This window comes from Vanacampus margaritifer, chromosome 2 (genome assembly GCF_051991255.1).
Source record: "Vanacampus margaritifer isolate UIUO_Vmar chromosome 2, RoL_Vmar_1.0, whole genome shotgun sequence".
In the NCBI taxonomy this organism is placed as follows: Eukaryota; Metazoa; Chordata; class Actinopteri; order Syngnathiformes; family Syngnathidae; genus Vanacampus; species Vanacampus margaritifer.
In genome coordinates, this window is record NC_135433.1 from 2837361 (window position 1) to 2853766 (window position 16406).

A 16406-nucleotide genomic window follows, 5' to 3' on the forward strand; every position below is an offset into this window, starting at 1 on the left:
TATGTTATTTCTATGGGCTTCTTCTTCTACAAATTGTGTCTATAAAACTCGGCGCTGCCACATGCTGGCAGTGGCAATGTACTTTCTTGCCACCACCTCTTTTCAGTGCTTTCCCGCACATTTGAACAGGAAATATATTTTGAGCTAATTATGAAATCATTGATAATTATTGGACTGAAAATAAAGCAATGTAAAGCATGACCCATAGATCTAAAATGTAACACAATTAATGTAATCATAAGGTTTTCTTTTTATTATTATTATTCACATGCTAAAAACGGGGTGCTAATGTGTTACCAACTGTGAAAGTTGGTAGCACCAGTACCAGGTGAAAAGTTAGTTCAGAACCCCGTGACCTCAAGGGTGTTTGTCTTAAGATATTTGTTGAACACAAAATGACTATTAGTGTGTATTTGTGTCTATTTTACCAATTGACAGTGGAATTTGTTTCTCCTCACAGTGCTGTGGAGGAGGAAGCATCATCCAAAGTCACAGGCACAGTGACAGGTAGGCCTGACCCGCAAGACCTATATGGACCACATAAAGTGAAAGTGTGAGGGTTTTTGTTTCTAACTCCAACCTGTTTTAGATGTGTGTCGAGATGAAGCAGACAACACTCCTCCTCTTCAGCCTCACACTGTAAAGGAGTTTGAGCAGGTATGTATACATTCCTTATTGTTGCATGTTGCTTGTAAAACATGATTTAATGCTTGAAGTTGGAAGCAATCTTTTGTTTTGTGTCATTTTTACTGGCTTTTTCTGCTCCTTAGTTTGTTGGCAGTCATTTGTTGTGATCTTGGGACAGTGTGCTCTACGTTGCTATCTTGTGGTTAAATGTGTAATTACAAGATGACGTGTCCAGACGTACAGTATACAATTTGACTATTTTGGGAAAGCTGACTCATAGTTGCGAATTTCCATTGTCGTATTTGTGAATGCCGGCAATAAAGTTTAATTTATACTACACCTAGTGTTCTAGTCAGGGGTGTACGTAACAATTGTGGTCTGGTTCTCATATGAGCACCAGAGGTTGTTGTTTGGTCCTATATTAGCGAGGTGTCCGCTTTGGTGATCGCTCTTATTGTGCACCTTTCTTGTCATACGTGCTTCCTTGTGTTAATGACTATAATTTATAAAATTATTAAAAAAAAAATAATCGTCCACAACAAAACACTCGAATTAATTTTTAAAAATCGATTTATCGTCCAACCCTAACAAAAATAAAAGATAAATAAAAGAGCATGAAATATATGAGAGAAAATTCAGATTCTTTGTAAATAGAGTATTTATTGTCCTTTTGAACAAACATTTTTTTTAATCAACTTCCACATATGACTTTTAATTTGTATCATATTTAATACATCCGGTCACAATGCTTTAAATGTATACATTTATAACTGTCAAACATATAACAATAAACAAACATTTTAGTATTTCCAAAAATCCTAAAGAAAATTTCCCACTATTAATAAGTAAAGGTGTTTCTCCTCTCTGTTGGAACGATCTTGCAAGGTCATCAGCTGGGTGATACTGCCCTCTAATGGATTATCCATGCAATGCATGCGTCAGATCATATACGTCAGTGTTTTAATTGGAAAAATATTATACTCATGTAATACAGCATGTCTTGTATTTAACATGATACGTTTAGCGTTTTACTAATTTTGAGTTGTGAAAGTTCATATATTTACACCTTTTTTGAAATGACTAATTTAATAGATCGTGTTTGGCCCAAAAGGAACATGCATAATTCTAGTGTTTCAAAGTAATGTATTTGTCTTCATATTTTTTTACGGGCCAGTTTTGTCTACTGCCAGGTTGATGGTCGGAAAAGTGGCTTTTGAAACATTGATAGCCACAATATAGAGCAAAATGTATGCATTAACGGTATTAAGTATGGAGGGAAATGCGATGGCCTACAGCCGAGGGCATCACATGGAAGACACCCTGAATGGAACCTCCTGGTTTCTCCCTCAGGCCGTCAACATGGCCCAGATTTTCTCATATCAACTCTGCACCATTACGCTAAATTCAGGGTACATTTAGGTTTAAGTATTCCTCTTTTTTATTGTTTGCTAGTAGAATGTCAACTTCGAGTCAAAATGTAACATCAGATGTGATAGTAAACAATTGAGTTGCTAATTCCAACTGATGAAATATACAATAAACAGGGTTGGGAGGGTTACTTTTAAAATGTAATCCATTACAGTTGCAAGTTACCTGCTAAAATATTTAGTTAGTAATGTAATCCAAGTACCATAATATTAAAGTAATGTAACTGGATTACTTTTGGTTTACTCCAATATTGAGTATGTCACTGAAAGCAACCTCATAGATAGATAGCCGCTGGACTCTCAGCTCAAACTTCACGGCCGTGAAGCTTTTTCAAACTTCCTGCGTGTGGAGGACACGACTAGTCAGTTCGTTCGTTCCCACCTCGACGGTCCCACAACGGTCCCACTCGCGCGGGCGTGCATGCGCTCTCTCTCGCTCTCGCTCTGTCTCTCTCTCTTTCGCTCTGTCTCTCTCTCTTTCGCACGCTCTCTCATCGTAGAAATTGTAATCCCCATTTTTAATAAATGTACCTGTAATCTGATTACTTGTTTTTTTTCCTATAACTGTAATGGAATACAGTTACTTTTTTATTTTTTGCAATCTGAGTACGTAACGGCGGTACATGTATTCCGTTACTCCCCAAGCCTGACAGTAAATTGTTTTATATTCAACAAATGTAGGATTGATCAGGAGGCAAAACTGATACCAGAGATTAACAATTCATAATACACTGTATGAAGTTATAAAATCAATTACAGTGAAAAGGTTTTTCATAAATGTAAATATTGAATCGGACTAGTGATTAAAAATAGGGAAGATCTTCGTGTATATTTGTTTTGATTTTAGTGTTGCCTGTTTTAACAAATGAGTTGAAATAAAATTTACTTATCAAAATGTTAAATAGAAAGTTGTCACTGAATCATGAATATTTTGACATGTGTCATGGACTACATTTTTGGGACTTGGCTATTACACAAATTGGAATTGAAAAAAAAATCACTTTGTTCCATATTTTTCTGTTATAACAGCTTCAACTCTTCCGGGAAGACATGCTGTCAGCGTGTTTATGTATTTTATTATTATTATTATTATTTTTAATCCAGAAGTTTGTCAGGCCACTGATGTTAGGATCGCGACCAAAAACCAGATTCGCTGTGGACACAAAATCTTCTTCTCGCTGAGCGTGTGTTGTGATATTTGATTTGAGCAGGATGTGACTAAAGCGCCACATGATGTCATCCGAAATCCACACAGACACTAATTTTGGCGTCTGACCCATTTTGTTCTGAATTATTGAACAACAGCATGTAACGGGACACTTTAATGGAGACACTCAGTGATCGCATCCGGAACAGGAAGTAGTGACGTGTACCCGCGTGTGTAAATAACCTTTTACACAAACTGAAACTTATTTAATATTAGACAAGAGATTACGCTGAAAAGTGATTTGGTTAAAATTGTTCAGCTTTGTCAGAGATTGAGTATAATATATTCGATAAACTGTTGAAAAGACTGTGGCTCTCCTTTCCCACATGTGGGGGCATTACAGTAAATGACTTCAGTGGTGCCTCTACTTAAAATACTTTTTATGATATGAGCTGTTTTTTTTGTTGCTGTTGTTTTTTTTAAATACAGCTTAAAAATATTAAAGTAGATAGTGAACAATTTTTCACAAAAGAAACCTAGTGGCGAAAGAGAAACGAGAGCAAGCTTCTTATTGCTACTCCTAGTTGAGCTTTCAAACGAACAATATTACTGTAACTTAGTTGCCGTAGCGTTACATTAATTAGCATTACATTATCAAATTAAAGTCTATTTTATCGCTTAGGGCTGGTCGATTAAGAAGAAAATATTAATCACATTTAATTTGGTAATAATTGAAATCACGATTAGGACAAAACAAGAAAAGGTTTAACCCCTGGGCGTTATTTGTCCATTTTTTGGCTTTTTGTTGGTTCTGACCAAGCCATTTCAAAATAAAATAACGCCCAGGGGTTTTAAACATGTAAAAAAATAAAATAAAGTAAAATAAAACTTGTTTTTGGAACAAACAAGATTAATTAAATTAGCCATTTAAAAAAATAAAAAGGTGCACATATATAAATGTAAACAACTCAAAATTAGTATTAATAATCTTTTATTTTTTTATTTACGATTATGACGATTTTGTAATTGTGGAGCGAGTGTAATAATTGAGATTGTGATCAATTGCACAGCCCTAAAAGCTCTATTATATCTATTATACTGTCCCTGGTTTTCAAGGCGCACACTCAAGAACTTAAAATATAATGGAACAAAAACGTTCAATTCTTAGCGTTCCATTTAATGTGGTCATTTATAAAGATCAATAATGTGTCGTGCTATTTTTGCTATTTAAAACCATGTTTTCTTGGGTGGCTCGAACAGAGTGACGGCATTGCCATTGTCATTTTAATGAGGGAAAATGTTTTGAGATATGACCGTTTCAGGTTAAGAGCGTGGTCAAGAAGTTCACTAAACTCGTACGGTCCCCTCCAAAAGTATTGGAACGGCAAGGTCAATTCCTTTGTTTTTGTTGTGTTGGGTGAATCGGAGACAGACGTAAAGAATTCTACCTTTTGATTTCATTGTATACATCATTGTAGATGCGTTAAACGACTCTTTTGTTTGAAACTACCTACTTTGCAAGTGAGCAAAAGTATTGGAACGGGCATTAGTAAAGCTACTGAACGCAGACAATTCCATTTTGAATTGCTACTGCCACCTGTTGGCGAAAAATGAAACGGGTAACACTAGTGTTAAGTTCCTCGATGAAAACTAAACAAAAATAACATTTATATAATAACACATTTTTCACCGGACTAAAACTACACTAAAACCCTCATTCAGGGCTGGACTGACCATCTGGTATGTAGGGCAGATGCCCGGTGGGCCGGCTTCTTTTGGGGCAGATGCAGTGCTTTTTAATGATTCTTTTCCTACATTTGACCCCTAGAGACTGGCACACAATTTAGAGGGACCAGTCTGTTAATCCAGTTTGAATATAGATATTAAACTTAAACATTGATCAAACATCAGTGGCAGAACTACATGTTAGGCAGGATTTGGGCCGGGCCGGTGGGCCTAAGTCAAAATGTCAGGGCCGTTTTTTTTTTTTTTTTCTCTTTGTGCCAGTCCAGCCCTGCCCTCATCAATAAACAACAATGGGACTAAATCAGTATGCATTTTTGTCGACTAATGAAGACGAGACAAAAATCTATAGACATTTTAGTTCACAAACAAAAACGAGACAAAAATGATCTGATTTGGTCAAATCTTGTGACACACAGGGACAAACCCCCTTCAAATTTAAAGATAGAAAGTGCAACATGCACAAACACATGGGACAGACAGGAGGTGGAGTCACGGTGAAAGGTTAACAAAAAAAAAAGTAAATTATAGTTATAACGTAACATGAACTCATTCATTGCCATTGACGACTATAGACGTCAAAAATTCATTTGAACTATTTCTATTAGTTTAACATGTTTTTGCACTTTGGTCAACCAGTGTGGAAACCTAGATTTTTTTTAATTGTACATTTAGAACAAATAAAAAAATTGTGATTAATCGTGAGTTAACTAGTGAAGTCATGCGATTAATTACAATAAAAAAAATGGAATCGCCTGACGCCCCTAATTTTTTATTATCTTTTCGTTTCTTTTTTAAATCGCGTCAGGCGATTACAATTTTCAATTGTAATTAATTAACTCATGATTATTCACACATTTTTTATCTGTTCTAAAAGCACAATAAAACATTTTTTTGAGGTTTTCATACTCCAAAGTGGAAAAAGTGTCAAATGAATAGAAATAGTTCAAATGAATTTTTGACGTCTATAGCCGTCAACGGCAGTGGATGAGTTAATCCAACGGCTATAACGTTCCAACAATAATGTTAATCCGACCGCTAACTAATGCTTGCTAATTTACTAGCTCGTAGTATGGAGCCATAGTAGCCACTTGTTGATTAATTGTAATTGTGTTTGAAGTTGTTTCTCATCAAAAAGTTGAGAGTGAACTAAAACGTTGAGAGTTTTTGTTGACTAAAACGAGACGAATAAAATTATGTTTTTCTTGGACTAAAATCTAGATTTATAGTAGACTAAAAATAGACTAAATAAAAACGTGATGAGGTTGGCTAACTATGATAGAAACTAACTAAGCGCGAATGAAACTGGACTACAAGTAAGGCTAAATTTAAAAATGGTGGATAAAATGAACGCTTGGTAACTGCATTGGTTATAATGTTAAACAAATGGTAAACGTCAACATATAGAGAAAAACCAAAACGAAAGGTCAAAGGTGTGTGTGTGTGTCAGCTGCTGTTTTTTTTGCAGGAGTGTGAGACTTCCCGTCATATCGCAAGTGCCTGCTAACCCACAGTCTCTTTCCTCCCCCCTTCGCGTCTTCATTACCCCCCCCCCCATCCTCTTCCACCCAATTCCCCGAGGCAGTCCGAGATTCCCGGGATGTGTGCGCTCCTTTAAAATAAGCCCGCGTGCCGTCCGCTGGCTCTGATCTCGCCATGGAGCGGACGTGCACACGTCTGTGACCGCCGGGCCGCAGAGATGCCCTCCGCATCTCAAATACTCTCCTAGACTAGTTTTTTTATTCGTTTTTTTTTTTTAGACGTGTGTGATTTTGTCAATGGGGTGTCAGACTCCCGACGAGCAGCCCGGAAGAAAGTCCCGCATGCTTCGACGTGTCGTGACATGAAGGAGAAGCCGAAGAAGACTTTTTGATTTGTGACTCGCGACCGCCATGACAAGCAGCGCGGGCGCACTTTTTTGACGGTCATGTCTAACGGCTACCGCACTTTGTCGCAGCACCTCAACGACCTGAAGAAGGAGAACTTCAGCCTCAAGCTGCGCATCTACTTCCTGGAGGAGAGAATTCAGCAGAAGTACGAGGAGAGCAGCGAAGATGTCTACCGAACGGTGAGTCCGACTTGATTTATGCTGTCATTGAGATTGTCGTAAAAAAAAAAAAAAGTGGTTGTGGATGGGCTTCTCTGTTTGTTGTCTCAGCTGTCGTACCCGCTCATCAACTGGCTGTGTTGTTTTTAGAAACGTCTTCAAGAACGTTTTGCTTAGCAGCGTGTGGTTTAGTGTAGGGCTGGGTATCGATTGAATCTTCCTCAATCGATTCGATTTTCGATTTTCCCCCCATTCGATTCACTTAGTTCAATCCGATATTGATTAATTATGGAACATCAATTATTCTTAAATAACAAGGACATGATAAGAAAAATGAAAATAACACGTGCCATCACTTAAGTGTTATACAAAAATTGACATCAGCATGGCTGAGATGACAATGTTTTCATAATTCGAATTCAATAATCGTACACATAAATTAAAAAGATTCTGAATTGTCATAAAGTGCTATAAATCAGGTCTTTCAAAATGTAAGAAAATACTTTTAAATTCTTATGAATTTATGGGAAAAAGAGATATTAAAATAATCGACTTATGGTTATATGAATCAATATCACACTCAAAAAGGTAAATCGATTTGATATAGATTATTCGATTTATTTTTTATTTTTTAAACCCAGCCCTCGTTCAGTGTAAATGGCTTGGACCAACATTCGGAGGTTCCATGAAACCATAGAAATTGAGTCTTGAATTGTGCTGCTGCTTTAAAATGTGCTGGGCAATGAATCCAATTAATTCGATTAATCGTCATTCTGAAAATCGAATAGTTGAAAATGTGCTTCGTCGTGAAATCGAATGTTGTCTTCGGGATTATTAAAAGCTGTTGTTCTTATGTTCTGTTACAAGCAGATGTTATTGTGGGCTGTGATTAATTTTCAACAAGTGGCAGAATTCTTTATGGATGCTTTACAAGATGTTTACAATTACATTGTGGCAATTAAGCACAAATTATGAATGTTAAGTTTATGTTAAAACTGATTTAGAATTAGAGCTGTCAAATGATTACATTTTTTTTAATCAGATTAATCACATTTTCGAATTTTGATTTTTCATGATTAATTGCTTAATTAAAAAGGCTTTTTATCAATATTTTTTGCCTGCAAAATTTAAAGAATACCCGTTATGTGTTAAAAAAATGTTGACATTTAATGTCTTCAAAATTTTTGATCCACTGCACACGTTTATCCTAATTTTTTTCTAATAACTTGCAGAATTTAAAATGGGAAAAAATGACCCTAATAGTTTGACAATATTCTAAATGTCATACGCCAACATTTATTAAATGCTTTAATGCATGTAGTTATGTTTATTGCTCAAACACTACCTGTGCTACCTTTAACGTAACCAATCCGCTGTCAGTTAAAGGATCGTCTGCGGTCAAAATTAACACTATGCGTTAACGCGATATTTTTTGTGATTAATTAATTAGTTAACGCTTTAACTTTGACAGGCACTTTTTAGAATCAAACAAACATTATTGTTGTCTGAACATTTTGCGCAGGAGTTCTTTTTGAATAAACGTTTATTGGGTTTATTAGATTCAAATTGATTAAAATCGTAATCGTCCCGAATGACTGAAAAAAAATGGAGATTTTATTTTTGGGCCGTATCGCCCGGCCCACTTAGACACGTAGACACTTACAAAGGTGCTATACTGTACACTCACGGGCCACAACATTAGGTACGTCTGCATAGTGTGGAAGAAGATAGCGAAGAGAGAGAAAAACAAGTTTGGCAGGATTCTGACTTTATTCTGTGAATTTTTACTTTAAAGTGAGATTAAAGTCAGAATTCTCACTTTAAAGTGAAAATTCTGAGAATAAAATCAGAATCCTGCCCAAAAAAAAATCTCTCTTCACAGACCCTAATCCTCTTCCGTAGCATAGCGTAGCATAGCATAAACATAATGATCTGGTTAATAATACTTTTTTTGGGGGGGGGCAGTGGTCATGGGTTTTAAAAATACTATTTTTGGGGGGTGAAATTTTCTGTAAAGGTGGATTTTAGTTCAGTTTCCCTAAAATATGACTTTGGTAGAGGTTTGTGTTATGAAAAAAAAAACGTCATTGTTGTTTGTGTTTTTTAACGTTAGATTATGCAGGTCACCGGTGTCAAACTCAAGGCTCGGGGGCCAGATCCGGCCCGCCACCTAATTTTTTCGTAGCCGCAAAGGGAAATATTTTTCTCGCTAAAATACCAAAACTTACAAATCTTCCCTTTTTAAAAACATTGACATATTGACCATATCTTTATATGGTTTCAAAGTCATAATGGTCCCCCAAAAGAAACTCTAATGTGGCTCGTCCCCCCCCCCAAAAAAAATGGACACGCTGTCCCCTGGTGTACCTAATATTGTGGAGTGTCCTTGGCAGACCAGCAGTATCTCTTTCATGAATGAATTTCCTTCAGCATCAGTGAATGAATATCCTTCTGGATCAATAAAGAGTCTCATGACCTGCAATCGCTATTCAGGATGACAGGCATATTTCCTTTAGTTCCTAACTATGTGAAAAAATAACAAATCATTTGTGGGTTTCTTATTTTTGAAAATGGCAGTTTTCATAGTTTTGATCAGCAAATTGTGATTTTTTAAATTTTTTTTTAGCTGCTTAGCTGGACATGAGCCGATGCAATGTGATCAACTAGAATAGTGTTGTTCAATAAAGAATATCAACTTTAGTACAAGGTGTTCTGTTGCTTTTTTCCCCTGCATTATCATTAGTGTGTAGATGTACCTAATGTTGTGGCCTGATGTTGTCCTTTTTTCTCGCCATGTTCTCTTTTCTGAATGAATTTCCTTCGGGATCAGTGAATACATTGTGTTTTGGATCAATACAGTGTAGACACTGTATGGATGAGAATTTTGTGACAACATTTCATTGATTGGATTTAAGTTGCTATTAACAAAGCAGTTAATGGGTTGATATTTTTTTAAAGAGTAATTTGACAGTTTTGATGGCTGGATGAATGGATTAAAAAAAAAATCTGCTTTACTTAGTATAAGCAAAAACGATGTGATCAGACAAAAACAGTTGAAGAAAGAAAAAAAATTGTTCAGTATCTGCTTCATTATAAAACGATATGAGTATCTTTTCGATCCAGACTTGAGTGAACATCCTTTCCATTATGATATTGAATGTGGCAGCTGTGCATTCATCCAGTGAGATTTGAACTTTTATCAGTTTAATGGCTTTGTGATTGGCGACTAAATCTTTGCTCCGTCCGCGAGAGCTGCTCTGGGTTGTTGCTGTTGGCCCGTTGCCCGCCGTCTAAACATTTCAGCGAAACCCGGCACAGCCTAGGTGGGTACATAGCGATCCCTCTGGAAGCTTTGATGCGCTATTTTTAGCCTGAGCAAAACGCACATGCAGTCGCATGAGTGTCCGTCCGTAAGACAGGAGATACGGAGCATCGTAGTTGTCTTATTGACGAGCTAGCGTGTAGCCGTTAGCGTCCTCTTCTAAAAGCCATTTCTCACTGTAAGAAAGTTTTCTGTGAAAAGCGAACAAACGAAAAAACAGGTTGGTTTTCATTTGTAAATGTGGCTGCATGGCTCTGTGTCTGCTTTATTCACGGAGTTTGTTGCTGAGGGCTGAAGGGTCAACAGGGTCCAAAATAGAAGGTGTACCCTGATGTTTGTCTATATTTAGAGCTGTTTGTGAAGACTCGGGCCATGTTGTTGACACACACTAATACACATTCCTCTCAGCAGCATGTCACATTATTCTGCATCGTTGCTGAGGTGACTCATTACTAGGGGTGTGCCAAAAAATCCATTCTCATAAGAATCGGGATTCTGATTTACTACGATTCAGAATTGATATAAAATGTCCCAACATCGATTTTGTTTAAATTATTTTATACTGTCTTGTCCTTGTTTGTGTGTGCCTTTTATTGGGAGAGCTGTTCATGTTGTACACGATTTGGCCACTTAGGGGCAGTGTGGTTCCATGCGGTTTGATACACTGCTAAGTTGTAGCCACATTAGAGAATAGAAGGAAAAAGTCACGATCAAGTTATTCCAATAAAAGTTGTTTTATTGCAGCGTGGAGCCGTTCTTTTGAGTGATAAAAGTGCGGCGAGTAGAGCACTAATTAGCATTAGCGAGTCAGACTGGAGTAGATCATTACGATTCCTTGAACATCTATAAATTGAAGCAAAAATCATTGTCAATCAAATCATTGCCAATCAAAAATCGATTCTAAATTGAATCGCACACCCAAAAATCAGAATCGAATCGATTCGTGAAACATTCAAAGATTCCCACCCCGAGTTTTTATCCATCTGTGGGGGCGGCCATTTTGCCACTTGCTGTCGACTGCAGATGACATCACAGTTGCTTAGGACTCAGGCAACGACCAATCACAGCTCAACCAATCACAGCTCAGCTTCAGAAAACAGGTGTTACCTGAGCAACTGTGATCTCATTTTCACTCGACAGCAATTAAGTGGCAAAATGGCCGCCTTCTGATATTGATAAAAAATTGTTGGATTTTGCTCCCAATAAAGGCACACACAAACATAGGGAAGTCAGTATACAGAGATGTGATTTTTCCGCTAATTCGCGGAATTCCGCTTTTTTTTTTATCTCCACCCCCAAAAAAAAAATTCCGATTTTTTATTTTTATTTTATTTTTTTAGTAGTTCATTGTGTATGCACATGACTCCGACAGATAACATCTTCTGCTATAACAAAGACATTTGTGGTATGCTCTAATATGAGTTACTTTTCATTTGGTCATGATACAATTATTTGTTCATGAAATTTGAACTCTTCAACATTATTTATGTGTTAACTTAGTAATCACATTAGTTAGATATGATGATATTCTCAGTGATAGTTTTTAAAAGCAAAGGCAGTCCAACGTTTTTGAATGTGACTGATTTTGAGTTGACTAAAACTGCCATTTTATATGGGATAGTTCAATATACATTGAAAATTTATGCTGTTGTTTTGTCTATTTCTTTGTCATGTGAGTGCATTGAAAATACTTAAAAACACGGAAAACCCCTGAGCTCCGGGGGTCTTCGCCCCCAGACCCCCAGCTAAATTTTCAGATAATTTCACTTTGGTCAAATCACATCCCTGAGTATAGAATAATTTGAATAAAATCGATTTTGGAACATTTAAAATTGATTCTGAATCGTAATAAATGAGAATCACAATTCTTATGAGAATCGATTTTTTTGGGGGGGGGGGGGGCACACCCCTAATAAAAACGTCTGGATTTTGCTTCATAAATCATATTCCACAAATGTAATTATTAATCAGAATGTCATGTTTAGACTAGTGAGGTCACATACAATATATTATTGCCAAGAAATGTTTGACTTTTAAAGAAAGATTTTTCCACACACACAGATACAATAGATAGACGACTTTAGTGGCGAAGTGGCATTTTTCGTTGGCACAGTAAAAATGTAGTTGACGTAGCAGGCTACATGTTGTCTGCTTGACTTTCCGCTGTCCTCTATTTCCATATACATTCGTTCATACTAGACTTGAGTGAGCACATCTGTAAGATTTTCATACGTGCTTGTTTATTCCACACTAGTGACACCAAGCCGACTCCTTTTGGTTGAGTGACTTCACTTTCCTTGTTAGACCAGCGCCACCGCGTGTCCAAAATAGCAAGCTTTATTCAAGCGGCAAGCGGCCATATTCAGTTTGACTTTATAAAAACCCACCCGTGAGCCGGACTTTGAACACCCTCGGTCGGTCTGACGGAACATGGCAGGTAAACAGACCGCAGAGTTGAACCTTTGCCCGTCAGGGGCTAAATTTCTGAGCCGCCGTGAATTCTGCTGCTCTAAATATACCGACCTTGACTGCACTGCCAGCTTCTCAGCTGAATTGAGGATACGCAACACCTGTGAGCTCTGATTCACTCTGCAGATGAAGAGATTAGGAAGTGATCTCATGCCAGCTGTTGGGACACAACATAAGATTTAAGTTGTGTTCTTATCAACAGGTGTTTATAAAGTATTCCTTTTTGTTCTCAAATGACCAGAATGGCACTCAGTGGAGTGCTGTTAAGAATTGTGACTAAAATGATTCTTTACTGTGTTTTATCAAAGTGGTTCAAGATAATATTTCAAGAATTGTGTTTTTAGATATTCAACTCAAGTCCAAAATGTTATTTATATATATATAATAACGTGCAATCTGATTAATATTGCATTTGTGGAATATGAATTAAGCAGCTAAATACACCCGTTTTATTCATCTAAGGGGGCGGCCATTTTGGCACTTGCTATTGACTGAAAATGACATCACATGTGGGGCTCAGGTAAAGGCCAATCACGGTTCACCTTTTTTCTGGGTTTGGTCATGTGACAAGCTGAGCATTACTGTGGCGTCGTTGTCTGTTGGCAGCAGGTGGCAAAATGGCCGCCCCTTAAGATGAATACAATTGACAGCATGTGGCAAAATGGCCGCCTGCTGTGGATTTTTTTAAAAATAATTTTACTTTAATCAACCCCCGTTTTTTTTCTGATCAATCTAGTAATTCAGTAAATATTGCCACCGTTTCCCAATGAAGACTCAATGAATAGAATTGACAGGTTTGTGCTTTGATTTGTTGCAGAACATCGAGCTGAAGGTGGAAGTAGAGAGCTTGAAGCAGGAGCTCCAAGAAAAACAGCAGCTTCTGGACAAAGCTCTGTAAGTTCACACGCAGAAAAATAAACTATGACTTTCATTTATTAAATGAAAATTATGTACATTGAAGGGAAACAATAGTCATTCATTCATTCACTCATTTTGCTGATGCTCAAAGTACCACGGATGGGCCTTAAAGGTATTTATAGCTTGTAAACATTTATAGTCAAATAGTTCATCCTAAGCCAACATGCGCCGGTGTTCTTTTAACGTCCAAACTGCTCCACTATTTAAGATACTGTTGTCACCTCATGTGCTTTACAGTGTTGTCACAGTGTCTGTAAATGGAATGTGAGGTCATGCCTATGGTAAGACTCTGCCAGTATATTTCAATTACACCCAAATTATTATTGCCGGTTGCTATGCCAAGTTGGCAAAACATGACAATTTCTCATTAAACCCTGGAGAACCCACGGGGTCAAATTTGGCCCCTATAAATTCTGCTACTCAAATAACAAAGACCTTTTATTTTTTATTTTTACAAATTTGACTTCAAAAGTCCAGAGTGCCACTTTTGACCCCTGCATAGGGCCATCTAGTGGATGAATATTGCACTTACATGAGCCAGAGTGGTGGTGACAAGATGGCTGGCAACAAACATGCTGTTTTGTTGAGCTGGAAATCAATCCAAACAAAACCATCTGATGATAAAATTGTGTTTTTTTTGTTAATCTATTTCATATCATGTTGCAGAATGCCTAGTAGTATGTTTTATATATATATTTTGATAAATTAGCAACTCCTGAGCTAGTTAAAAAAAAAGGGTTAAAATTGAAAAAACATATATTTTGGTGTTCAGTGAACTTATAAGCAGTCATTTAATGTATAATTCATAATTTTCCAAAGAAGAAAAGGTTTCTTGGGTTCTCCAGGGTTAAATGTCAGTTTCTTACAGTTTCTTATGTCCGTATTCCTCTGTGGTCAACGTGTGAGGACGACACTTGCTCATTCCACTTAAGAGACGTGCGCCGCATTACTCAGACGGGTTGAAAATATCCGAGTTATCCGAGCTGTTGCATGTGCTGTAGCGGGCCAAGTATGAATGCAGACAAAGTTCCAGAATGGGACTCGGTGGCGACAGTGTGGCGGCGTGTGCCATTCTGGGAGCAGGAATTCTGGGAGCGTTGCGTGAGGTGGACAGATTCTCAAACTGGTGTGTTTGGGTGGGGTAGGGGGGGGGGGGGCAATAGGTCGTAAAGTTAATTGACAATGCAGCCTTGAGTATGCCGCAAACGTTTGGTCATGAAGAATTGTGCCTTTAAAAAAGCTAATGAAGCCCACTTTTGATTGATGCTGTCTGAGATCAGAGGTGGCAAATCCAGGTCCAGAAAGTAAAGTACAGTTTGGCTTTAGCACCTGATGCTAGCTAGCTAGTTACCTAGCTCCCTAGCAGGTAAATGAGGACTAATGGAGCACCTGGGGCTAAATGCCACAGTTTGGCTTTAGCACCTGATGCTAGCTAGCTAGTTAGCTAGCTCCCTAGCAGGTAAATGAGTACCATTGGAGCACCTGGGGCTAAATGCCACAGTTTGGCTTTAGCCCCTGATGCTAGGTAGCTAGCTAGCTCCCTAGCAGGTAAACAAACACTAATGGAGCTAGCTAGCATCTGGGGCTAAAGCCAAACTGTACTTTCTGGACCTGGATTTGCCACCTCTGTCCGAGATAGCAATATGTTGTACACGTTTTGTACTCAGAGCCCCATCTAATCCATGTACTGATTCTGCTGGCGTGCCTGTATAAAAATAAAAGTTTGTGAACAACATATGTGCTTGAGTATATCTTGACATGACCCAATGTAATAAAAGTCTTAAATGACGGGTGGGGCTACACGATTAATATTAGCTCAGCTATAAGTGGAGCGGTCTTAGATCGCCCTTTAAAACTATAGCTGATGACAAAATGACGTCATCATGTTCCATTTTTTTCACCCCAACTAAAACCTCCGTCATGAGGCCTTCAAAAGTCTGACTGTCTTTTCTTCATCTTTGACAGCACAACAGCAGAGTGCTTGACCGACCACAATGAGGAAGAGGTGCAGAGACGATGTCACGAGAGGCAGCAGGAGATCGAACAAATGCAGCAAGTGCTGGAGACCAAGATACAGTTCCTGCAGGAGGTCAATTAGCATCCTCACGACCCCCTCGCACATATGGCGACTCAGTTATGTTCACCCAGCCCTGCCTCTGCGGGTGTGCATTTTTTTTCCCAGGAGGCCCAGTTAGCACGCAATGAGGCAGTAAGGTCGGTGTCGTTAACGGGGTCACACTCCCACTCTTGCGACCTCTCCCAAGATGCCGCTATGGAAGATACTGCTGTGGATGAGAGGCCTCGCAATCTCATGCCTTCATCCAACAACGAGAAAGACAGGTGGGTGAAAAAACGGCACTGAACTAATTATTTGATAAACAAATCAATTTATCATTTTTTATTGTATTTTCATAATCACATTGATTGAACATTTCGTATGTGTCCATGAAATGGCTGTCCACCCAATCCTACGATGTTTTCATTGGCGTTAGAACCAGTATGTTGTCTTTCTTCAATGGAGACAGAAAAAGCAGAGTTGCAGAATAATGAACTAGCGGTGTCAGGCGATTAATTTTTTTAATCGTAATTAATTGCATGAGTTCAACAGTTAACTCACGATTAATCGCAAATTTTATATCTGTTCAAAAATGTACAAAAAAATCTACAATAAAAACTTAGTTTTCATACTCTTGTTAACATAAAAGT

General features: G+C 37.8%; 1 protein-coding gene across 1 annotated transcript in view; it reads left to right on the forward strand.

The window, feature by feature from the left end:
* Positions 1-16406, forward strand: part of LOC144042641 (myomegalin-like) — a 68167-nt gene that overhangs the window by 2815 nt on the left and 48946 nt on the right. Inside the window, exons 2-7 of the mRNA XM_077555480.1 lie at positions 461-507; positions 590-657; positions 6902-7012; positions 13600-13676; positions 15666-15789; positions 15883-16040. Of these exons, the coding sequence (XP_077411606.1) occupies positions 461-507; positions 590-657; positions 6902-7012; positions 13600-13676; positions 15666-15789; positions 15883-16040 (585 nt within the window). The remainder of the gene's footprint in view (positions 1-460; positions 508-589; positions 658-6901; positions 7013-13599; positions 13677-15665; positions 15790-15882; positions 16041-16406) is intronic.